The 25,856-nt window shown below is 38.7% G+C and overlaps 1 protein-coding gene across 3 annotated transcripts; it reads right to left on the reverse strand.

Annotated features, from left to right (window-relative positions):
• Positions 1-2,302: 2,302 nt before the first annotated feature.
• On the reverse strand, positions 2,303-24,904 carry LOC139123520 (ethanolamine kinase 1-like). Of its 3 annotated transcripts, XM_070689693.1 has the most exons (11): positions 24,747-24,904; positions 16,961-17,220; positions 16,219-16,361; positions 15,611-15,753; positions 12,729-12,812; positions 12,072-12,231; positions 10,356-10,429; positions 7,921-9,691; positions 6,867-6,967; positions 6,465-6,539; positions 2,303-3,907 (listed from the first exon to the last, which is right to left on the reverse strand). In XM_070689693.1, exons 8-11 carry the CDS (start codon positions 8,017-8,019, stop codon positions 3,766-3,768), a joined length of 417 nt encoding a protein of 138 aa, XP_070545794.1. In that variant the 5' UTR covers positions 8,020-9,691; positions 10,356-10,429; positions 12,072-12,231; positions 12,729-12,812; positions 15,611-15,753; positions 16,219-16,361; positions 16,961-17,220; positions 24,747-24,904; the 3' UTR covers positions 2,303-3,765. The 3 variants fall into 3 exon arrangements, with proteins under 3 accessions (XP_070545794.1, XP_070545793.1, XP_070545792.1); XM_070689692.1 differs by lacking the exons at positions 2,303-3,907; positions 6,465-6,539; positions 6,867-6,967 and having other exon boundaries at positions 9,152-9,691; positions 12,729-12,809; positions 24,747-24,900; XM_070689691.1 differs by lacking the exons at positions 2,303-3,907; positions 6,465-6,539; positions 6,867-6,967 and having other exon boundaries at positions 9,152-9,691; positions 24,747-24,900.
• Positions 24,905-25,856: the final 952 nt, after the last annotated feature.

Consider the following 25,856-nt stretch of genomic DNA (forward strand, 5'->3'; position numbering starts at 1 on the left):
TCTTTATGACGAACTTGACTTCATCTTGCTGTAACAGTTCTGGCCAAAGGAAAGGTTTTGCTACGTTCTGGTCATAACGTCCAGAATTGAAGCCAAGAACAGGTAGTTGTTTCAAGTACCTCATCAAATGACTCCACAGCTTTATCAGAGGATGTTTGTCATCATCATCTGCAACGCCCTCGTCTTCCACCTTCTCCTTTAACTGGTTTACAATGGATGCAAACCTATCCCCCATCATATGGAAGCAGTGACGACTGATGGTGTTCAGGAAGCTGAGCATGTCACATACTAATTGCTGAGGGTCTCCTTCAGAAATAAAACAGCGCGGTTCATCAAACGATGGTACATTGCTGCATATGCTGACACTCAACAATTCGTGTTTTGCTTCTAGGCGCAGTTTTTCACCATGGCATGAACTTATGTTGTCCTTGTTGAGATAACACTCGAAATCAAACGTTGCCCTGTAAGGGTAGAAGCGCAAATCTTCCCGCACAGCAATTGCCATCATTATGAAAGCGCATCAAAAATGGTAGATGCGATTTGAAAAGTGCCTCCGGGGAACTTTTGTCTTGTTTCAGATGTACAGGATTTCTCGTGTTTGTGAAGATTTCTTAAGCAGTCATATAATTTGTCACAGGAGGAACACTTGAAGGATTCAGCATATTGATAGAAATCACGAATGTACGAAAAGTGACCATGGTGGTGGTTGATGTACATGGTGTGGCCATATTTTCTCTTGGATTGGACAAGGTGTTTGACGATTCTCTTTGAGCGGGGAGACTCTTCTTCCTCCATAGAGAGTTCGCAAACTTCGATATTAATAGCGAACATATTTTCTAATTTTGAAACGTCGTCAAAGGACACACCTTCAAATTCCTCACCAACTGAACGTCCCTGCTGCTGGAGAAACTGCTTTAGGTAGTTGACTGTAGCCACTTCTAGATTGGTTTCTTCGTAACCCTTGGCTAGTGCGAGGCAACGAAAGAAACACAGATTGTCATCATAGGGTCGGTTGGTGTGCGGGTTGTTAACCAGTGCTACAACACTGCGACATGCCGTCAGTGCAACAGGTAAGTTGCCGATGTCCTGGCACCTGATGCTGTGTTTTGACATTTTCACAACATAGATGGTAACATTGGTAATAAGTTCAATAACCCATTTAGTGTCCGGTCTGCGGTGTTTGATGTCTTCCATGACATTGAAATCACGAAGGCGATCCAACAGGTCGGCCAAATCATCTTGGGTTCGAATCAAGGCAGGGTTATAATAATAATATCTTTATTACCCTTAATCATAATAATATTACAATTCATTATGAATGTACATCTGAGTTGTTGCTGTGATAAAGGGTAAATGGAAACGGAAAATAGCAAATGCTAGTCTAGTCCGTTCCCAAAGCCATTTGATGTTAAAGCAAGGAAACGCGAAGAAAAAAAAAAAACTGAAGTATATCGTAACAAAGTAACTAAGTGAATAAAAGAACAACTACATAAATAAATATATAACTAAATAGATACATTACGAGTAAGTAGAAATGCGTAAAAAAGAATACGATAAGAGAGAAAGAAAAAAAACGTAATATAAATATATATATATTTAAATATGATATACATATATGTAAAGTTGAATATAACTTTTCATCACTTAAAAAACAAAAACAAAAAACAATCGTGTAAAGTAGACTTGAAAGTGCTAAGTAACTAACTAAGTAAATAAGAACAACTACATAAAATTCATTACGAATAAGTAGAAAATATGTAAAATAAAAAATAAAAAAACAAAAACCCAACAAACAAAAACAAAATGTATAGTGAAATATATATATTTATATATCTATGATATACATATTTGTAAAGTTGAATATAACTCTTCGTCATGTAAAACACTAACCGTGTATGAGGAGACTTGAAAGGGAGTGTCTGAACGAACTTCTAGTGGTTTTTGTTTTAATTTGTTTAGGTAATGTATTCCAATAGATGCAGCCTGTATATGATATCGAGAATTTACCCAAGGAAGTGTTGACACTTGGGACATAAAGGTACCATTAATTTTATGACGAGTACTGTAGCAATGAGAAGGCATACTGACAGTATGTTGTAAGACTGTGTGGCAAGTTATTATTTATAAGATCATACATGAATGTACTGATATGTAATTTATGTAATTTGTATATATCGAGAATATTAAGTTGTTTGAAAAGAGTAGCTGAGTTTGCTGTGAAGTCACTGAAAGTTATAGCTCTGACTGCCATTTTTTGCGAAAGAAAGATACTATTGAGATGTGAGGAATATGTTGAACCCCAAAACTTCAAGACCATAAGTGATGTGTGGTAGGATGAAAGTTTTGTATAGAAGAATAAGGATATTGCGTGGTAAAAACTGTCTCAATTTGAAAAGGATGCCAACCTTTTTTCTGATAGTAGAATTAATCATTTTAATGTGCTTTGACCATTTAAGATGTCTGTCCATGTGAATACCTACAAATGATGTCACTTCAACCTCATTGATAACTGTATTATTGATGTGTAGAGTACCATTCAAGAAATATGTTTGTTATGATTTCTGAAGACAATGTAATTTGTTTTGAGGTAGTTTACAGTAAGTTTGTTAGCCCTGCACCAGTCCACTACAGTATTGAGGTGAATGTCGACAGTATTTAAATTTATATTAACTTGGTTAGCAGGGAAAGTATGAAATAGATTGGTATCGTCAGCAAACAATCTAAAATTGAAGTATGTGGAGGAACGGGCAATGTCATTGATAAATAGTAAGAATAGGGTAGGTCCAAGGACAGATCCTTGTGGTACTCCACATGTAACTAAGGTTGTAATTAAGGTTGTCTAAGAGATGGTGTTCTGAGATGGATAGAAGTATCTCAACTGATCGGTTTCGACATGAAGCATAATAAAACCAAGCGCAAAGTTGACTTTATATTGGGTGGATTGGCGTCGATGGACCATGTTTAGGAAACTCCTCAAGTCATCTAATTGGAAACCACTTGTCAGTCTAAAATTGTAAACATCTAGAAGGGGTTTCCTTCTCGATGCCTTGACCTGATATGGGACCAGTTTTCCCTGTACGTTGGAGTAAGATCTGATGGATCATCTTCTCCAAAAATGGGCTCAATGGGATCAACAGGCAATTGTTGTTCCATGTCGCTGCCTGACGCTGAGGCATGTCCACTCCTACCACCGCCCATCTGAACTGGTATTGGTGCATTTTCTTCATCTCACGATGACGATGAAGACCATGACGAGGCGGACGATGCAGGAGATGAACTTTCGGGTGCATGATCATGATGGCTGTGTGCCTTTAATGCCTGAAAGGACTTGAAAGCGTAACGACATCGCGCACACTTGTATGTAATGGATCTGCATACTTTCTTGTGGATTTTGCTATGGTTGATGTGATGAGACTTCCTGACGAAGGTCATGTCGCATACGTCACACTTGTACTTTGCCTTTGCTGTGCCGTGAGCAGCCTTCATGTGTTGTAGCATGTTGTCTTTCCGTGTAAAAGGACGGTTGCAAGTCGGGCAGGGAAGACGCTTTTGTTTAGTGGAAGAACCGCTTGTACCCTTGGAAGTACTGGCGTGTGCATTTGAACGATGAACACTGGTTTCGTGCCGCACCAGGTTGTCCTTCCGATTGAAAGACCGGTCACAGTATGAGCATGAGTAACGATGCTGTTCACCATGAACACTGGCAATGTGACGACGCAAAGTGCCTTGACAAGAAAAATGCTGTTTGCAGTGGTCGCAACATAGCTAACTTTTAGCATTACCCACCGAGGTTACCGGTGTAGTTGTGAGTGGACGGTTTGTGATTTCTTGTAGGGCCTCTAAAGACTCTGGGGATGGCTGTTGATGTGTGGAGAGCAGAGGTGGTGCTACAGAGCCAGTTGCAATCCTGAAATTGAAAAAAAAGGGGAAAAATATGATTCTGTTTCTTATATTTGAATAACATTATAATAATAATAATAATAATAATAATAATATTATTATTATTGTTGTTGTTGTTGTTGTAATATTATTATTATTATTATTATTATTATTATTATTATTATTATTATTATTATTATTATTATTATTATTATTATTATTATTGTACTTGGGCCTCAGCCCAAGTACATTTGTTTTCATTCCGTGGGAAAAAACTGTAAGGTATAACCATTTCTGGCTGAGACCAGGGAGGGCAAAATGTATTGGCTTCATCTTTCTTGGCATAATAAATGGCGTAATGATGTTAACTGAATGGAAGTGCTGCTCTCAGCCAGTCTTGAATAAGTGAGATGTGAATATAATGCTTCTCTATCTGAGTTTTTGCAACAAAATCTTCTGAATATAATCAAAATGTGCATCGAAATGCAACAATTAATGCACCCTCCGTTTACTAGGCGATGGCACGACCCTTGCTACACCCACTGGACGAGCCAAAGTGGGAGGGGTAATTTCGGTTTGGTCGAACAGGAGGGCTCGAGACCAGAATTTAACATTTAAACTTGAAACATGTTTAATCACTGACAAGATGTGGATTAGTGTTAATCAAAGAGAAAGTTTGAAAAGGAAAGGTTTTATATCCCGGACACAATGAAAAACATTACGACTGGAAACTGTACCCCCGGTTGAGAATAGTAACGCCCACAGCGATGGAGAACACTTATCCTTGAGCTGAGAAAACCAGACCATCATTTCGAAATAGAGCTGCAGATTCGAGAAGCTCGTTAAAAATAGCTAGTAGTACACCCCATAAGGGGTGGTTTCGAGTCTTGAGGGCAAATTTCGCCTCCTTCATTTAGAAATCGTACGTTTGTTTTTCCAGGGGAACACAACATTTGACACAAAATTTGCATGAAAAGGGGTCGCCAGTAAGCACGTGGTCAAATCTGGCATAAGAAACAATATGAAATGTTGGGTAAAGCCAGTCCAAAATAAACTGATTTGAACTTTTGTGTTTTGTAATTTATACCACTGCAGTAACATGACTTTTTTTTGACAACATCACACAATGTAATACGTTTTGAAATTGAATACTCCGACGTATTCTGTGTCCCCTTTGCTAAAAAATACGGTATGCCGATTACCATGTAAGGAGATGATGACGTCAAGACAGATTTGTAGTGCGTTTGGTCTTGGATGGTGCACGAAGTTTTGTCGAGGTAGCTTGTGTATTTATTTCCTAAATGGGAGATATTAGGGTCGATCTAAAAGGCCGAAAAATGTTATGATACTCTAAGCGAGCTGAACTCCAATGCGAATGGTTGGATAATTTGGAGGATGTCTAGACTGATCTCGTCTCATTTATTTGGCGGTCAGTATTGAATTTCAACTGCGTCACAAGTTTGCGTCGAACGGTCAACGAACGATATTTTAGAAATCTGGAGACATGGCACATCACAGTTTTATTTTAGTATTTTATATTTTACAAAAGATGTAAGAAGCAATGATTTTGTTGAAAATTCTGAAAAAAATGTAGGAAGATTTGATCGCGAACACATTTTCACTTGGGGTCAACTAGCCCTGCGTACGATGCCGTGTGTTCCGCTACAGCTAACGCCCCGCTCACCACAGCCCTGCAAAGACCCGTACGTTGGGTCGGTGACTTCAAATCCATTTTGGGACTTGACGTAAAAAGCCAAATTACTGCCGAAATTCAGCGTTCTTGGGCCCAAGTCGTATCCCAGCCTACCTCAGCTACTCGATCGCTTCCAAAAATGACAGTCTTTTATTCACTTCTCGTAAATAACCGTCGATGTCGGCAACTCTCTCGCTGGCCCTGCGTACGATGCTGTGTGACAGTGTGTTAGCTGTAGCACATAGCATCGTACGCAGGGCAAGGGTCAACATGGGGTTGCAGCCATGTTGCCTCAAAACTTATCTCTGTCTGCACTCAAAACTCAAAAATGTCGCATATGATCCTGAAAAATCGATGTAATTTTGTCAAACTTCGGCGAAATTTCAGCCTATAGACAAAATTCATCTAAAACAATCTCATGCACCCGGCCATATGGGCAGCTGGCCGGATCACAGTCGCTCGAGAGCTGGATGTCCGATTTTTGGTATATAGGGATAACTATAGGGTAGAAATCTAAATATGCCCATCTAAATATTAGACATTTACCATCGAGAACAAAAGAAATTTGCTGTAATTTGAATATTTAAGGAGTTTAAGCAATTCCCGCTATAAATAAAGAACCCCTGCCTCAAACTCCACAAAAGTTGCTAGACATATTTTGCCGTTGTCATGCCATTGTTTCGTTTAATAACCAATTAATCAAATGCCTCATTGACAGGAGGAAATTCAAGACCATATTTGAATAGTAGTATATATTGTCCTCAAAATTACTCTATCACGGCCCAAGTACTCATTGCCTTCAGCAATACTGCCTTGTTATTATTATTATTATTATAAGTAAAGATACTTAGTGTGGAGTAACCAACAGTTGTTAAAAAAAAAGAACACTTACTTCGATCTTTTAGTAGGAGAACAGCCATCTTCATTAAGTAATTGATCAATTGCTGTCTGTGATTGAACAGCGGCTCTGTTGAACGGAGGGAAAAAGAGAAATTGTTAGTTGTACATGACTTTAACACAACTCAACAGAGAAAGTCGGGTAATTTAATATCATCGCACACGTAAATAAGAAAGGTATAGCTGCATATCTGAGGTGAGTGAGCTTCATATCTAGGTGTCGATGACTCGGAGGAGACGTTCGGGTGGCTACAGGGAAATAAAATAAACACAATGAGTGAGGTAATTGCCAGCTTTATGCAGTTATATCTCACACCATTCACTGCACTTTGAAAATAAGTTGTTTCTATGTTATATACTCTAATTACAATGTTTGATATCAATACTATTTACTTACTTTATTGCACGTAGGCCTACAGGTGAAGCCGGAGGACATACGTCTTCAGCAGACCTCTGTGACTGACTGTCCATCTCACTGCTTTCATCACACTCCAACACCTATACAGTGAAACAGATCATTCGATCAGAGCGTCATTAGTCCCAAACTGATCATACAGTTGTCTGTAACGGTCGGAAAAAACTGTACAGATTTCAAGCTATTTCATCGTAATTCCGAATGACATGATCTTCACGGATTTTGTAGTTGTGTCGCTCGAATATTACAAGTCGAAATAGAAAGAATGAACTGGACGCGGCATGCAATGCATTTATTACGTGCATGCAATGCATTGTGCAATGCAACCGCGGCCGCACAAACGTAAGCAGTTGAAACACGAAAACATTGTGTACGTCCAATAGTTATCCTTTACTATCATTTTAAAGCATGCCAACTGACTCTAAACACTGTTCCATCTTTATATAACGATAAATCTGAGGAATTGAAGGGAATGTGTTTCAAATGCATCGAAAAAGTGTTAATGATCGCACAGCTTCCGCGAATTCAGTGCGCAGACGACAATCACAGCCCGGCGCAGGAGTTACTATCATTTTAAAGCATGCCAACTGACTCTAAACACTGTTCCATCTTTATATAACGATAAATCTGAGGAATTGAAGGGAATGTGTTTCAAATGCATCGAAAAAGTGTTAATGATCGCACAGCTTCCGCGAATTCAGTGCGCAGACGACAATCACAGCCCGGCGCGGGAGTTGCGGTAGCCTCCACAGTGAACACGAAAATAGCGTACGCAGAGGAGAATATGTATAAAACTCACAGGTTATTTTCAGTTGTAATATTCACATATAGCATTGACGAACACACTGAATTTAGCCAAATGATAAAGAGTAAACAAGCTATTGTATTTTGCAATAAAAAATACTTAAAGGAAATGATCACAAGGATGGCAGTGTCGGTACGGCAATGTAAGCTTATAGGCCTACGTGTATACATAGCAGCAGTGTACTGAAAAACAAATCTCCGTAAACTTTCACTTTTGATGATGAATACTTACAGCGTTATCACTTGGTGACTGTGGTCCATGCTGTCTCTCCAAATCGTCGATTATTTCCCACTGACTTGCAGTGAATTCGGGAGAATCATCCCATTCCATGTTACCTCGAGCGAAAGTAACAGACCGAGACACGAACAGGTAGCAAAGGCGAAAGAAGCAGTTGAAACCGTCGATAGATGGCGCACATCACAACAAGTTAGAGCTGGAGGACATGCTCAGAGCTGACCAGGACGGGTGACTATCGCTACCGATCCTGTACCTCACTACCATTTTTTTGTTTTGAGAGGAGAGGGCCAAGACTGGGCCTTTTATAGCTGTTAAGCACGATGCATACGGCCAACCACAGCCAAGTATTTAGGTTGCCAAGTTTAACTGGGTTAGGGGGTCCAAAACATTAGCGCCTGCGGCTCCTCACTGCATCTCATGCCAGCAGAAAACCCCAGAACCTCACCGAACTTCACTGAACCTCCTGCCAAAATTCGCAAACTGTCAATTTTGACTGAGTTAGGGGGTCCCAAACAAATAGAAGTGTGGAGGGGAGGGGATTCCCGTTAATTTTGACTGGGCTAGGGGTCCCAACAAGCAAGGGGTGTTTATAACATTGGTGCCTCACTGAAACCTCACTGTGCCTCACTGAAACCTCAATTTGCCTCACTGAAACCTTACTTTGCCTCACTGAAACCTCACTGAAACCTCACTGTGCCTCACTGAACCTCACTGAACCTCCTGCCAAAATCCGCCTGTTACGGTGCCACCTATTACTACTGACCTTTAATGCAAAATTGTCGTTTTGTTACAGTGTCTTATGTAGGTCATTCTCTCCAATGACCATAGTCTAGAACGTTCTCAGAAGGTCATGTTTACTACAAGTGAAGATATTTTTAGAACCGTTATTAGCATATCAATGGAAAGTCTATAATTTTCTATCGATTTCTGAATAAGTTCTTTGCATTTTAAATACGGCATGGCACAGATTTTCACCAGACTTTTTTTTCGGATTTCACGTCAATATTCTTTTCAAGCCCTTAACGCTAGATTTTTCTCTGTGAACACTGCACGGTTCAGACCTCATCAAGCCTGCTGCCAGGGAAGCATTCACTCCTTACACACCAGAGTCTGTCTGGACTCAACTCCTTGCGGACTGTATTTCAGGAGTTTTGTGTCGTCAGCTAATCTAACTACTGCAATCTCTGTACTGTTTTGTAATTTGTACTTAATCCCATAGACTTAGTTATTAATTTTAATAAATTTATTTTACAGAAAATTGCAGACTTCGCCGCCTTTTTCTGTCGTAACAATAGCATTTAAATAACATAACGTGGTAATACTATAAAATTGTGCCCAGCCAAAGTGGAGTTAAAATCTATTGAAATGTTGAAAACGGTAGAAAAAGGTAAAGCCAGGAAATCTGGTGATTTGCATAAAGTTACATTTCTTTCAAATCAAACTTACGATCGCTCGTCATGCGAAAAGATGAACAGATGTACGGATAGGCCTTTCATTTGCACTTATACGTTTCGTATTGTCAATCATAGTGGTCGGGAATGCATGGGAGGTTTGTCTCGTTTCCTTTGAAAACTTCATCTTTCATCGATACTAGTGCAATAATGCCCTTTAAAATTGATAACAGATCTGTGTTTCTTTCTCATTTTCACCAAGGTTGGCCGAATCGAGGGCTGCGATTTGTTTTAGGTTTTAGTCACTTGGCATCTGCAAAGCTAAAAACGCCTCCTTCTTGCGGAAGTATTCGCCAAACTTTTGGATTGAAAACCTATTAAGATAAAAGAAATTATAAGAATCTTGAAGATGTATCATATTTAGAGAACTTACGAGCTTAAGATTGTAAAGTAAAAGTATACTGCTTGCTATTATAGATCCTCTCGTTGACTTTAACTCCATTGTTTGATTCTGGAAAACATACCGGCTAGAATAAAAATTTAGGAAGCGACATATAACTTTTAAAAGATCCCGCTGTTTCATAATTGATTTGCTAAGACTTATCGAATGTAAATGAAAATGTGACGTTTTCTAACGATACCCCAATCATATTCGACCTGATTCCTATCATTGGCAATACTCAAAGGACAAATTCATGTTCAGATAACTCACCCTCCCTGTAGCAACTTAAATCAACTGCTTCAATCAACTTAAATCAATGTTAAATCAACTGCTTTCTGTATTCCAAAATGGAATTGGAAAGCCCAGCAATTAATCTGTGAAATAATTTCACAATCCACTTTACAACTGGATATGATGAATCGAAGGTAAGATTGTGTGACATTCAAAAAGTTGCTAAAAAAGGAAATAATTCCTATTCGTGAAGTGGCGCACATTTAACTTATAAACTGACAAGAAATCAGAGTAAACATGTTGCTTTTGTGTATTTCAACATTTTCAAGTAGTGGCAAGTAGTGGCACACATAACAGTAACTTACCCGAGATAATCAAAGTCAATGGTGGAATGCACTGTCTGTTTCAAACCCCAAAGTACGCCATAAAAATCAGAAGCCTAAGAAATAAAACCAAATAAAATCAGAATAAATGAAATGTGTAAAATAAATGAAATACGTCACACAAATTGTTAAATGACATATATTATCTGTGATATTGTTTCTACGACGTTATCAATGTTGAAAAAAGACAACGATCGCAGCTTAAACATTTTGAAACACTGACCTACAATTTGCTCAACGTTAATAAGAAATATCAATATACATGTATAAGCTGCGTAACTTTATATCCAAAGTGTTATTCAAATAAATTAACACCTCTGAATCATAAAACTAAATAATATAGGTACAGTCCTGTTGAAAGCCCTATGAAGCCCAAATGTCTGTGGAGATCAAGTATTGGTCAAGCAAATTCAATTTCAACATATGGTCAGTTTACAAAGTGAACAATCCACAATGTTGTCCATAAATACGCAAATATCAATCTTTACTCACTGCAGTAAACTGTCGTAATGCTTAATATTAAGATAGTGATATAAAAACCTTGTTCTGTCCAAGTAACCGTATGATACGACAATATTTACCAGCAAAACTTACACAATCATTCTTGAACATTCTTTTAAACTGGAGCGCTAGATCGTATATGTATAGTATTGTGGCTGTTTGTTTAGTGACTGTCTGCTTTTAGTACCCATATTTTCTGAGTAATATTACCGAGAAACCAGAAATACCTTCCTTAAGTTTGCAATAAACTACAACAAGTACGTAGGTACATATGTGCGTGCGTGTTTTTGTTTGTGTGTGTGTGTGTGTGTGTGTGTGTGTGTGTGTGTGTGTGTGTGTGTGTGTGTGCGTGCCTGCCTGCCTGCCTGCCTGCCTGCCTGACTGTCTGTCTGTCTGTCTGTCTGTCTGTCTGTCTGTCTGTCTGTCTGTCTGTCTGTCTGTCTGTCTGTCTGTCTGTCTGTCTGTCTGTATGTATGTATGTATGTATGTATGTATGTATGTATGTATGTATGTATGTATGTATGTATGTATGGTATGTATGTATGTATGTATGTATGTATGTATGTATGTATGTATGTATGCATGCATGCATGCATGCATGCATGCATGCATGCATGCATGTATGCATGTATGTATGTATGTATGTATGTATGTATGTATGTATGTATGTATGTATGTATGTATGTATGTATGTATGTAGGGCCCGTCAACTATCGAAAAAAACACGTTTAACCCCCGTCTAACATCAGTCAGCAATGAAGTAAGCTTGCATATGAACTTGTTCCGTGGTGTGATCTAAAGGACAGAGGGGTTATGGCCAGTTGAAAGGCTTGTGTTGGCACCAGATTGTCTCATCAGAAAATTTACCAAGCAGATTACACTTTCAATGGAACACAAAAGGCTATCACACCTCCAGTATCCTCTTACAGACAAGAACAAAGGCGATCCCAGGGATCGCGAACAGTGTCTTTAACTTTTCAATTTCCAGATGCATTGTTTTGGCATGAAATTTGATCTGGAAGACCAAAGGTTACCGATATCTGGCACTAGTCCCATCATGACGTGACATTCGCATGTTGGTACTTAAGTATCACACCATTGATATACAAGAAGACTACTCGTCTATAAGCTTACATAAATTATGAAAAGAAGTGCAAAATTGCCACCGAAATATTGTACTGAACTCTGCCCACCTACCAAGGCAAATTTATTGACAACGACGTATAGCTTTTCCACGTCCTCGTCTGTGACATCTTTGTTGACTCCAGAGAGTGTATACCAATCGCTAAGGTACTTTTCAACCATTTGAGTTGAAATTCCTTCTGTGGGTAGTTGTCGAAGTCCATCACATGAACTCCTGGAAAGAAACAGCCAAATGATATGCTATATGTACCACGGACCATGTTTTCGGTATGTACATTTTTACCAACGAGAATGAATCTCTATTGGTAAATTTAAGCGCTTCTGTCATAAAATAATACGAGAGTAAAATGACATATTGAAATATTGGGTATAGCAAGTATAGCTCACACACAATATCATAACATCAGAGCAAATTTGCTCGATGTTGTGTGAAGTTATGATAAACACAAAATTCGTCGGTGAATAGCTATGCGACTGTAGGAGTATATCGACAAATGAAATTACACAAATACTACACAAATACTGCAAGAAAAATCTCTTAAAAATTTTGCGTCCTGTAAGAACAGGCTGATAATTGTTAAAAAGGGGGGTTTAAAGGTGTTCATGAGATGTGGTCAAGGAATGGAACGTAAATCTAAGAACGTCTCTTTACATTGTCAAAGAAAACCGAATGAATGAAGGTAAATGAAATCTAATTTTTTTGAATCTTACCAGCAAACTCACAGAAATGGTTACCAATGTCAAAACCCTGGTAGTTGAAAAACGTTTCATCAAAATCGATGAACGCAATATCTTCTGAAATACAAATATTTTAAGTAAGTACATTTGAGTGATTTGCTGGTATTCAGCGTAACTTTCGTAAGAAGTTTCCTTTCGTAGTTTTCGGTGCTTTATACAATGGCAATTCATTGTTAGTATCTGTTAGTCTGCTACAAATCAGATTTCTTATTTTCTCTTGTTTTCATAATTTTGAATGTTGGAGTGGTTGGAATCTTTTTATGATTTCAAATTAATTTTGTGATATTCATCTGAATAATGTCACGTCAAACGTGTCTATAATTAGAAAAGCATAAATACGATGCCAAAGGTGTTTTCTATGGCCGAGTTCTTGATTATCATACAAACAAACATTTAAGTACGGCAGACACTAGATTAGATGAGAAATGTACCTTGGGGACAGCTATTAAAACTCTCAAATATTTATGATTCTTTCCTGGCCTACTGCTTGTTGGGACTCATTTTAACGCTCATGGAGTAAGAAAAATCTTGTCATAGTTTTTCAAATTTCATTTTTTTCATATATAGTTTACAAAGAGATAGCGGTCATTTTGACTTTCAAGAGCGCTTAATGTTAGGTAATTTGTTTCTCTTGAGAAAAACTTAGCTAGGTGACCCCTGATTTTTATTCTTGATTTGGTAAGGGAATGGATGAAAGTTTTATTTAGGAAAGTTCGAAGAATGGTTTAGTGCGTTTCACAAATGACTTGCTAATCTGTGATTTCTTAACTGTTGACTGAGTAACTTTTTTAAAGGGGAAGTTCACCAAGGATGATTTTAACATATGTGCTAGCTTTATGGTTGCTTACCCCGGAAAACCTATTTTCGCTATTTATAACTCGCGCGATTTTTTACAAAAACTGATAAAATAGTACAGGAAATTGCCCATGTAATTTGAATCATGGGAAAATAGCCCCAAGCTTGGAGCTTGCATCACCTGATATGGAAGGGACATCTTCCCATGGGTATGGTATTGTCCACTCACCCACGTGCAAACCAGGCTGTGCGTATTTACATAACTTTTGTTAGTACTTAGTATCCTTGCATAAACGATAAATCACTTATAATAAACTGTACACTGTCCGATTCTGTGTTGCTGTTCACTACTGTGTTGCTGTGAATGGACAATGCGGGGCAATACCCCCTGAACTTGGTGAACTTCCCGTTTAACTGTTGACTGCTTTATTGTTTTAAACCACACATAGAAATTTCAGGACTTATGGGAATACTGGCTGAAAAAAAATACATAGCATCTTCGTAAATCAAGAATAAACAGTACTCTTAATGAATGAATGAATGATGGATGGATGAATGACAGAATGACTGACAGAATGACTGACTAACTGAATGAATGAATGAATGAATGGATGGATGAATCAATGACAGAATGACTGACTGAATGACTGACTAACTGAATGAATGAATGAATGAATGAATGAATGGATGGATGAATCAATGACAGAATGACTGACTGACTGACTGACTTACTTACTAACTGAATGAATGAATGAATGAATGGATGAATCAATGACAGAATGACTGACTGAATGACTGACTAACTGAATGAATGAATGAATGAATGAATGAATGAATGGATGGATGGATGAATCAATGACAGAATGACTGACTGACTGACTGACTAACTGAATGAATGAATGGATGGATGAATGAATGACAGAATGACTGACAGAATGACTGACTGACTAAATGAATGGATGGATGGATGAATGAATGAATGACAGAATGACTGACAGAATGACTGACTGAATGACTGACTAACTGAATGAATGAATGAATGGATGGATGGATGAATGACAGAATGACTGACAGAATGACTGACTGACTAAATGAATGAATGACTGACAGAATGACTGACTGACTAAATGAATGAATGGATGAATGAATGAATGACAGAATGACTGACTGAATGACTGACTGACTGACTAAATGAATGAATGGATGGATGAATGAATGACAGAATGACTGACAGAATGACTGACTAACTGAATGAATGGATGGATGGATGGATGAATGACAGAATGACTGACTGAATGACTGACTAACTGAATGAATGGATGGATCGATGGAGAATGACAGAATGACTGACTGAATGACTGACTAACTGAATGAATGGATGGATGGATGAATGAATGACAGAATGACTGACAGACTGACTGACTAACTGAATGAATGAATGGATGGATGAATGAATGATAGAATGACTGACAGAATGACTGACAGAATGACAGAATGACTAACTGAATGAATGAATGGATGGATGAATGAATGACAGAATGACTGACAGAATGACTGACTGACTGACTAACTGAATGAATGAATGGATGGATGAATGAATGACAGAATGACTGACAGACTGACTGACTACCTGAATGAATGGATGGATGGATGAATGAATGACAGAATGACTGACAGACTGACTGACTAACTGAATGAATGAATGAATGGATGGATGAATGAATGATAGAATGACTGACAGAATGACTGACAGAATGACAGAATGACTAACTGAATGAATGAATGGATGCATGAATGAATGACAGAATGACTGACAGAATGACTGACTGACTGACTAACTGAATGAATGAATGGATGGATGAATGAATGACAGAATGACTGACTGAATGACTGACTGACTAAATGAATGAATGGATGGATGAATCAATGACAGAATGACTGACAGAATGACTGACAGAATGAATGACTAACTAAATGAATGGATGGATGGACTAACGAAATGTATTACTAATATTAGATATTTGAATAGGTTTATGCAAATCGATAATTATTTCACTTACCAGTTTGTTCGTCGTACACTATATTTCCAGATGATAAATCATTATGACAGAACACAATTGGTGAATTCAATGGAACCAACTTTGTCTCCAACTCTTCAATCTCCTTTCCAAGTTGGTCATAGCTCGGAATATTTTCTTGAAACCTGTGTGTGAAGGGATGATATACAGGCAGGGGATAGCGAAAATGCACTTGTGGGCCTGTCGCTGTGGGGACTTTTACAAAAATTAATACGCGAAAGTACACAAACTGGGATCGACAACAGAGGAATGAAGGATATTCACCGACATATGTATAAGGAGGAACGCTAACTATAAAGTTAAGTCGCAAATTCCAAGATATAACTCGTCATTTATGATTTATCATCATTTATCATTCGCGGGTTTATAAATTTTCTGTATCAGATTTTTTCCGCTTGTTTGCCTCTTTCTGTTCTGTTTCATCATTCTCTCCCATCACTGGGGTCTTCTCTGCAATTTTTTTCTCTTCCTCTCTCAGACTGCTGATATTTTTATCTTCTGTTGAAATATCTGTCATTCCTAATTCTCCGAAATAGAAGTCTATAGAATTACCGAAGGATATCGTGAATAGTACAAATCATGGATTATACCTTCTGTTCACCTCTTCATTTTCAAACTCCCTTGGAATCATCTGATAGAATTTTTTCATAATTGGGAATAATCCAGCATTTAAATCTGCTTACCATTTTCCGGTTTAAGTGTGTGCAGTTTTGCCATTTTATTGGCAATTAACCTGGGAAATACACCAAGACTTCATATAAATACCTTCATGCATTCATCGTTGGTCTGTTCGTCACAAGGCTTCAATCACTGTTGACCTTCATTCTGCATCTAAGATTTGCTTCCTGTGACCTTCAGACCGCTCAATTGCAAAACTAGCGTAACAGGCTTACCAAAATTAACATGATGCATTTGCTCATTCAATAAAATTTACTCTTCTGATATATTTGCTAATGTACAATTTCTTCAAATATCAGCACATGAGTGTCTAATAAGTGTTAATTTTTAACTAAGCAATGTCTCAATTGCTACAGCTTTTTTCATATAAAAGCTAATCTTGAAGTGTATGGGATTGTGCTTTGACAGAGAATGCCAATTCAAAACTCAAAAATGCACCTAAAATCATGGGACACTTTTACTGTTGATTAGGGATATGTTGATCGTCGTGATAGTTAAACTGTTGAGTTATTGATACTATCTATTTAAATTGTTTAATTTTGTAATCATAGGTTTTTTTGGAAAGTGAAAAGAGCATAACATTGAGCATTGTTAAATTACCCACCCAATGATACCAATTTGAAACACTGATGCAGAACATTTTCGAATACTCACGGATATATTTTCTCCGACTTAACCATGTCTGAATCTATTGTCTCACCAGGGACATACTGATAACAAATCCCATTATTGAAACAACAGTGAAGTTCAGGACCACACTTGGCTTTGAATAAGACCTGAAAGGTTTCTATTTCTTTTACTCTGTCCACCATCGATTTTGATTTGTTTCCGTAAACGCGAATTAAAACCATGTCACGTGTGTTTTCAGGCAAATAACAACCGAACAACTTATTCGAAATGCCACCCGTAAACACCTGAAATGTAAAATAAAAAATTGATATCGTATTAGATGATTCTTGATTCAAAATTCGACAGTCACACCAGGATAATATACCTGCATGCGAATGTGTATCATACATGTTGGACGATTACGCCAAGCGTGGCTGGCCTGTTAAATCTTTTGTTTAACAAGGTTTATTGACATGTCATGATATAAAGGTATCGACATCTTGATTGGGGTTATCATTGTCTTGTTCCCTGAAGTAATCCCAGCACGTTTTGTTCCCTGAAATAATCCCAGCAGAATAAATATTTTGGGTCTATGACGTAACTATTACAGCATGGATAGCTAAACTCAAGTCAATTACAAATTAAAACATCGGCAGTATTACCTTGTGAATAACATAATTATAAAAAATTAATCTATGCTGCCTTTATTAATTGGCGTCGATTGTCAAGTCCTTTATACCAACGATGAAGGCTCCTGCTGTTCATGTATGTAGGAAAACCGTGGCAAGGATAAGGCTACGCTCACAAATAACGCTGAAGGGAGGGCTGGAGGAATCGCGATTGAAATATCTTCTTTTTCAGGTCCCCTAAATGCTCTAAAATTTTCAAGTCCCTCCGGATCAATTTTTTTCAAATCCCCTAATTATGATATAGCATATTTATTAGGAATGCAAACAAAGAAAATATAAATATGATATAGGCAATTCTGCTCGACGATGTTCAACACTACCTGTGCAAACATGAATATTGCGTGTTTTCAGCATGCTTTAGGGAGACAGCAAGAAACTGTATTTGACAAATATGCATTCAGATATTGAAACAACTATCAACAGTTGCAGCTTCTGCCCTGATACTAGGCCTACTTGTTTATTTTTCATACAAGATTTATAATTTATTTTTTATTTTTCGTGACTACCCCAAAATTTTCGAATCCCCCTGAAATCCTCCAACGCCCTCACTCTTTTGTGAATGCAGAGTAATGAGGATATTGACATAAAGCTCTGAGAAAGCCTTGGCGTATTGATCGGTTAAGATAACTGGACTCCAAAACCGACTGGACCCTAGTCAACTAGACCTCAGATCAACTCCACCTTAAACCCGAACAAGTGTACCTCCTATTAAAAGTTTATCTCTTCGAATCATTTTTGATTAGTAGCCACTTGTGTTGAGGGTCATTCTGTTTCTTCCTTATGATATATGTACAGACCAAGAGTCAGCTGTTGTCATGCTACAGTCACACAAGAGCTTCCACAGTTTTAGTAATTTAATTTGATTTTACATGTAATTTTTCTTCGAACTCCATCCTGACACTGTGTATGACAGTGAAGCCCGTTCATACCTTTTATACGAGACCATGAACTGCTTGATGAATTCCTATGGTTCAGGCGTGATAGACCCCGGAGAAATAAGAGGTGGAGGTGTGGCTATTTGAGTAAATTTCTTTCTTGGAGCCAAACGAATGTCACACTATGAATCCAACTGTGAACTATAAAATACAATGACTATGTTGCTTCTGGTGCAGGAGATCTCGAGAACAACCCAAGCGATTTTTCTCTTTTGCTACAGCCTGTATGAAAGAGACAAAGTCGCGTATACCTTGTACTATAAGGCTTGTGACGAGCAAGCTCAGAGGCCGATATTTTCAATACCTTTTTGAATCTGTTTTTACAAATGATGTCATTAATACCAATCCTGAATTAGAAACCCAATATATGATCCATTGCTTAGGTTCACTATTCTGTGTCAGAGGCTAAGTTAGAACTTTAAGTCCTGAATAAACATAAAGCAATGGATGATGACAATTTACCAGCTATAGTTTAGAAATGTGCTGATTCACTTTTCCATTCCACTAACTTTCATATATAATCGGTCAATCCACGAGGGAGTTTTCCCGAAAGCTGAAGAAAGCTTTGGTTGTACCTAGTACCTATACACAAAAAGGGTAGCAAAACAAACGTAAGAAATTATCGCCAAGTGTCCCTCTTATTTCAAAAATGTGTGAGAAAATGATACCAGGGCGAGTATATAACCATGTAAAGAATGGTTTTTCGTCGGGACGATCCTTTGATCTATCTGTCTTGCTAATGAAGCTCGTATTGCTGTTAATGAGGCAAAACAGTTGGATGTCAAATATACAGATTTTTCTAAGGCATTTGTCGAAGTAAATCATAAATATTTAGTTAACACACTTAGTAAGTATGGAATACAAGACGCCCTCCTTGACTGGTTTGTAAGCTAACGAACTGATAGATCGAAGGTAGTTAATGTTAAAGGGTGTAGATCAACCCTGGTTCAGGGAAGTCAGGGGTTCCGCAGGTGTCACAACTAGGATCACTGTGTTACATTCATTAAATGACCTATTTGGCAAGCCGCACTTTCCAATCCCAGGTTCTCGCATTAGTGGAGTTCTCCTCCCAGTCAAACACTTGGCCAGTACGATGTTTGATTTCTACAACATTGATTACACAAACTGATCTCAACCTTTTGTCACATTTTGCTAATCCTGCAAACAGAGTTTATACAAGCGTTTGATTGACGGTCGGTTCAAATCACCAACGGTCGTTGATTCCCCACCACAAATGCTCGAATTTCCTAAAGAAGTTGTCTTCCAGTCGCGTTAGACTTTGATAACCACAGAGTTCGATCGCCAGCAGCTTCGCGCTGATAGCTTGGCAGTCTGTCTGTGTTTTTGCGGCCGGGGAAACTAAAAAGTGGCATTTTCTGGAGCGTGTGCCCGCGTGTTGCCTGTTTGGTGTCCACTTACACAGTGAACGCCGCCATAACTTCGCGTCGTTTTAAAGGGAGGCTCCGCCTTTAAGGTTGCAGACGATCTGAAGCTGTTTAAAGGCATTTCTGGCGATCCCTGGGATTGCGATTGTTCTGGTCTGTACGAGGATTATTGAAGTGTGATAGCCTTTTGTTTTCCATAGACATTATAATCTTGTTGGTAAATTTTCTGATGAGATAATCTGGCGCCAACGAATGCCTTTAAGATAATAGATAGTGTGAGTGACTGTTCAATGTTACAGGAGGATATCACTTGTCCACATGGTGTGACAAATGGAAGATGCGCCTTAATTATGCCAAGTTTGTAGTACTCAGCCCTCCTTTGAAAAGATTGCCTATTGAAAGGCCTTATAACTTTGATGCACTCAATTTGGAGACAGATTATAGTTGTAGCATAGGCCCTCTGAGGGACTGTAGTTATAGTGATCTAGGCATAAAGGTGTGGGATTGATGGATAGCCAAAATAGCCAGCTTTGACATATTTAGCAGCTATGCAGCTAAGAGGGTTTACAGCAACGACTCAAGGGATAATTAGCGGCTATTCAGCTATTATGTTTGGGACCTCATGGTGGTAACTTAATAGTGCTTCGGGGTTGTTGAGCAGCTATTTAGCTATTTTGCTATGATACCAAAATCCTTGGCTATTCAGCTATTCAAGCCAATAGCCGTTTTTAGCCGCTATTAGCCAATGCTAGTTGGCTATTAGCTGGCTATCAGCTATTTTCTTATCAATCTTATTCATGCAAAAACACAGTCATTTTTTCCCGTATTAACTATTGCCTTGCCTGGAACTTATACGCTCATCATCAACCCGCCGAATGAGGTGACATAATAATAATAATAATAATATTGGGTTCTTATATAGCGCACATATCCACAAGTACATGTGCTCAATGCGCTTTACAATTATTATTACCCCTGGTCACTGGACCTAATATGATACCACTCAACTCCCTGGGGAGCAAACTACAGCTCACATGTGCAGCCAATAAGCGCAGCAGAGCTAAACACACACATTACAACACTGTCCTACCAGGTACCCATCACTCCTGGGTGGGGAGGAGCAATGAGGAATAAAGTGCCTTGCTCAAGGACACAACACCATGGCCATGCCGGGGCTCGAACTCACCATCCTGTGATCGTAAGTCCACTGCTCTATCCACTGGCCCATGATGCGTATGTGTATTTTCTGACTTTTTAATTACATTTCAAACATTTGCTTACGAACTTTTAACTTTTAAACTCGAGAAATCTCGCAATGTCTTACAGTGCGATTACTATTGCAATGCAGCACCTGTTTGTCGATATCTTTCTTATTTACACCAATTATTCCCACTGCCGATCTAAGTGATCTCGCAACTGCGCTTCTGCTTTTCCACATGAACTTACTCGTCGCAGCTCTTTGTCTGATTTAGAACCTGTGTAATCAGTCATTCATGTTTGTCTCCGGGATTAGTATCTATTAAAACCTGTAAAGTGGGCATAAACATTACCAATTCTCATGTACAGTGTGATCTTTTGGCGTGATTTTACCCTTCGCTTAAAACTTAAAGACAATAAACAAAATAATTACCATGTTCACCATTGCCTCCGTAGAGCCCCGCTCGACAAGAAATGCACAATGCAATTAGGTATTTCTAATGTAACCTGACATTTGATATTATTTTCTTGGTTCTACCATGGAGGTAGCAGAGAGCATTTCTATTTAATACAGAGGCCAGCGAAAACTACAGCTGATCGTCCAAACGCTTGTGTAACTTCCTATGTAAGTACTTGTCAGTTGTGGGAAGTCTTCTGCAAACAACTTTTGTGTTCAGCTGCAAACTGACATGCATATTTAATGAGTCTTTGAACAAAAGACAATGCAAAAAGGTATTTAAAGGCGGGGCCTCCCTTTAAAAGGGCGCGAAGCTATGGCGGCGTTCATTGTGTAAGTGGACATCAAACAGGTAGTATGCGGGCACACGTTTAGTTTTTTCCGGCCGCAAAAACGCAGACAGACTGCCAAGCGGTCAGCGCGAAGCTGCTGCCGATCGAACTCTGTGGTTATATTCAAAGTCTAACGCGACTGGAAGACAATTTTTTAGGAAATTCGAGCGTTTGTGATGGGGAATCAATGACCGTTGGCGATTTGAACCGACCGTCAATCAAACGCTTGTATAAACTCTGTTTGCAGGATTAGCAAAAGGTGACAAAAGGTTGAGATCAGTTTGTGTAATTAATGTTATAGAAATCAAACATCGTACTGGCCAAGTGTTTGACTGGGAGGAGAACTCCACTAATGCGAGAACCTGGGATTGAAAAGTGCGTCTTTAAGAAAGCCTCTGCTGAATGTCGTTACCATGTAATCACATGAAACTTTTTCAGACACAAGCAATCACATGAAACCTTTTCAAACAAAGACTAATCGACCATAACTCCTCTACCGGTCAACCAGCCATGTGACTTAATATATTTTCTTGGTTCTACCATTTCTCGAGGGTCTATGGTTCTACAAATCGCAAGATTCGCCTGATCATTTTGCAACAAAATTTTTCATGCCATTGAATGAAATCCTCAATACGCACAATTTGTGATTTCTTTAGCTCTCAATGCAGAAAAAATGCCATGTGCTGTGGTTAGTAGAAACTTATACTTGCATGAAAGAAAATATTTCCATACAGAACTCAATACTACGTTCTTGGTTCTACAATATTTATTCAGTATATTCATGTGAGTCTAATTCTTTCTACACCTAAGTGAAAGTCACGCCCGTAACTTCCTTTGTAAGTAGTTGTCAGGCCTTTTAAGACGTGTCCAATGATTAGCTGGTAGCCAGCTAATAGCTGGCTAATAACAGCTAATAGCTTGAATAGCTCAATAGCCAGCCATTCCGACCTCGGGAGTTGTTAGCTGGTAGCCAGTTAATAACTGGCTAATTACAGCTAAAAGCGGCTAAAAACGGCTAATAGCTTGAATAGCTCAACAGCCAGCCCATTCGGACCGCGGGAGTTCTTAGCTGGTAGCCAGCTAATAGTGGCTATTAGCGGCTAAAAACGGCTAATAGCTTGAATAGCTATATAGCCAGCCCTACAATCATTATTTTTAGCTGAATAGCTACCTACTACGTTTATTAGCAGCTAAAAGTGTCCTGTGGAAATTAATAATAGCTTAAATAGCCACAAGCAGCTAAATATAAGCTATTCTTATTGCTAACATAGCTATTAGCTACCTAGCTATTTACGGGGCTATTCAGCTATCAAGCAATCCCGCACCCCACTCGATCTAGGGGTGACACTAGACACCAATTTAATTTTTTCAACTCATGTTGTTTCTATTATCACTGATGATTGAAAACTACTGGGCATGCTAAAAAAAAAATCGGGAAAAGATTGGCAAAAAGTTGGAACGCTGTTATTGTACAAAGGGGGTGCTTTTTGGCCATAGTGGCTTGTGGATGCATTGCTCATGGTTTACACAACGTTCATCAGAACCACGTGGGTAGAGGGACTGTGTCAGAACTAAACTTGAATATGCCTCAGTTGTTTGAAACAGTATTGACAAAGTGTACTCTGACAAGCAAGAGCTTTACGGCGTGACTTTGTTAAATATTTTGTTATCTTGTAAAAGTAACATTTGATGATTATTTATAGGATGATCTGTGTGTTATACTTAATTTGCCAATGCTGTCCGAACGGCATACTTATTCTGACCTTGTGTCATACACAAATCAATTAATTTGAGAGGTTTCACAAATTTTTGATATGTACATGTATTTAATCTTGATCAGCTGTACGATGAAAGTCAAAGAGTTCCCAGGGGTCGGTTTTGATTTGCGTTCATTACGTCCCAGAATGTCACTGCAAGTAGTAAATCGTAACCTCCAAAATAAACGTTTTGAGTGAAATCGATCAGGGTCCGGGGCTTTAGCAAAATATCTTTGGGGTCAGTTGACTAACGTACGGGGTCAAGTTGACCTGGGTCCAGTTTACTGTTGACTAGTTAAATATCAATCGCGTTTGTGTCAAGCCCAGAGTCATCGCTCGGGTCAGTATGCTGTGGCGATGACCCCGACCACCGTAATTTAATGGCCAGTATTAGCATGGAGCTACCAAAAGGTAGCTCCATTGTATTAGCTTGTGAGCACAATAAGTATACATATGAAGTTCATTCATATTGTGTACAAAGGAGCTCAATGCTGAATAAAAATATAATTGTGTACAATAACAATACAATGTACTCATATAATGGTTGTAATCTAGGTGTGTCCATTGCAAAACAAAATATTGTGGACAAAAATACTGAATTAAATCAGCAAGTTTACACAGTGCGGAGATAGATTTAACACACCGCGGAGACAAATATAGACAGCGCGGAGATTTCTACACAGCGCGGACTAGCTGCAATAATTGTAGCCTTGGTTGTTGGTGGGGATTGGGCTTCTGTCGTGCGGCTCGCGCCTTGCCCCAACCAAGGGGCAAGGCGCGAGCCGCACGACAGAAGCCCAATCCCCACCAACAACCAATGCTACAATTATTGCAGCTAAGCGCGGACACAAATTTAACACAGCGCGGAGCTTTTTACACAGCGCGGAGATGAATTTAAGACAGCGCGGACATAAATTTAACACAGAGCGGAGAATTGTCGTTTTCATCTACGGTAGTTACATCTTAGTAAATTAATAATGCCTCTGCCGAAGTAGAGTCGCGTTACGCGATATCGATTTGAAGTTGGGCTTTTCGTGTCTGCTTGAAAGAGGAAACGCAGCAAAATTAAATTTAGTCACCTTGAATTGTATAGTTATGGCCATCCATTCAGGTCTGAGTGTCTTCATTAAATCCAGCGCCCTGGTTCGGGATTGTTTCATCCACAGTAATATTAATACGTTTAACTCCTGTTTCAGACAGTGCCATGATTAACCACTGACCCAATCTAAATCTATCACAGGATGAAATCCAATATTTAACTTTTTTATGCAATTGCATAAATTTGCATAAAGTTGGTCAGCTCCTGTCCTTTATGCAGTGCATAAAGGTGCGTAAACAGGAAGTCAGTGGTGGTGCCTGTATGCATCTTTTATGCACTCGTATAAAAGGTTTAATGGCTCATTAATATTATGCACCTTTATGCAATCCAATAAGATGCTAATTTTGCATGATTGTAAGACAACAATGAGGATGACAACTTACAGTCTCTACAAATTGGAAAGGACTAGGTTTTAAAGAATAGCTGGATGTATAGAGAGAAACATCTAGTCACTTCCCTGGGTCACTTTGTAAAATATGTGAAAGAGGCTCCCCACCTAACTATCCAAATGTTTTTGTGTCGAGTTTGTGTTTGATTCGTTTCGAATATGTGATCCTTCATTCTTATCCGATTGTTTGTGTTAATAAAAATGTTTGTTTCGCTTCGGATATTTGTAGGGAAGTTTGGATTAGTGTGAACGGTAATGTTTTACTTGTGTGGGGAAAGCTTATGGCGATGAATGCAGCACGTATAACGCCCGTAACACACAGCCCTGTCGTGCAGAGCTATTGCTGACGGTCCATAGGCTGGCTGTAACATCAAATATCCGATCAGAGCTGGCAAAGAATTCGTGGCTTTAATATTTGAACAGTGATGAAGGATTTAAAAAGCGCGGTGTAACGCGATTGTCGGGTTTTCCGCATTCTGATCGCACGATCGTAGACGCGAATCGCGCACTGCTTCTTTAGTGTACGCGGTAAAGTGCCATTGCATAACGCGAATCAATGCAAAGATCTCGCATAATGTTTTGAAATGACGGCTTACAAATATTTGTCTTCTTATTTTCTTAGGCTGTTAGTATGTTGCATGAAAGGTTGGAGAATTGGAGCACAAATGAAAATAGATATCCGTCCGAAAATTGTAGAAGCAA

This window comes from Ptychodera flava (genome assembly GCF_041260155.1).
Source record: "Ptychodera flava strain L36383 chromosome 23 unlocalized genomic scaffold, AS_Pfla_20210202 Scaffold_23__1_contigs__length_28996876_pilon, whole genome shotgun sequence".
Classification (NCBI taxonomy): domain Eukaryota; kingdom Metazoa; phylum Hemichordata; class Enteropneusta; family Ptychoderidae; genus Ptychodera; species Ptychodera flava.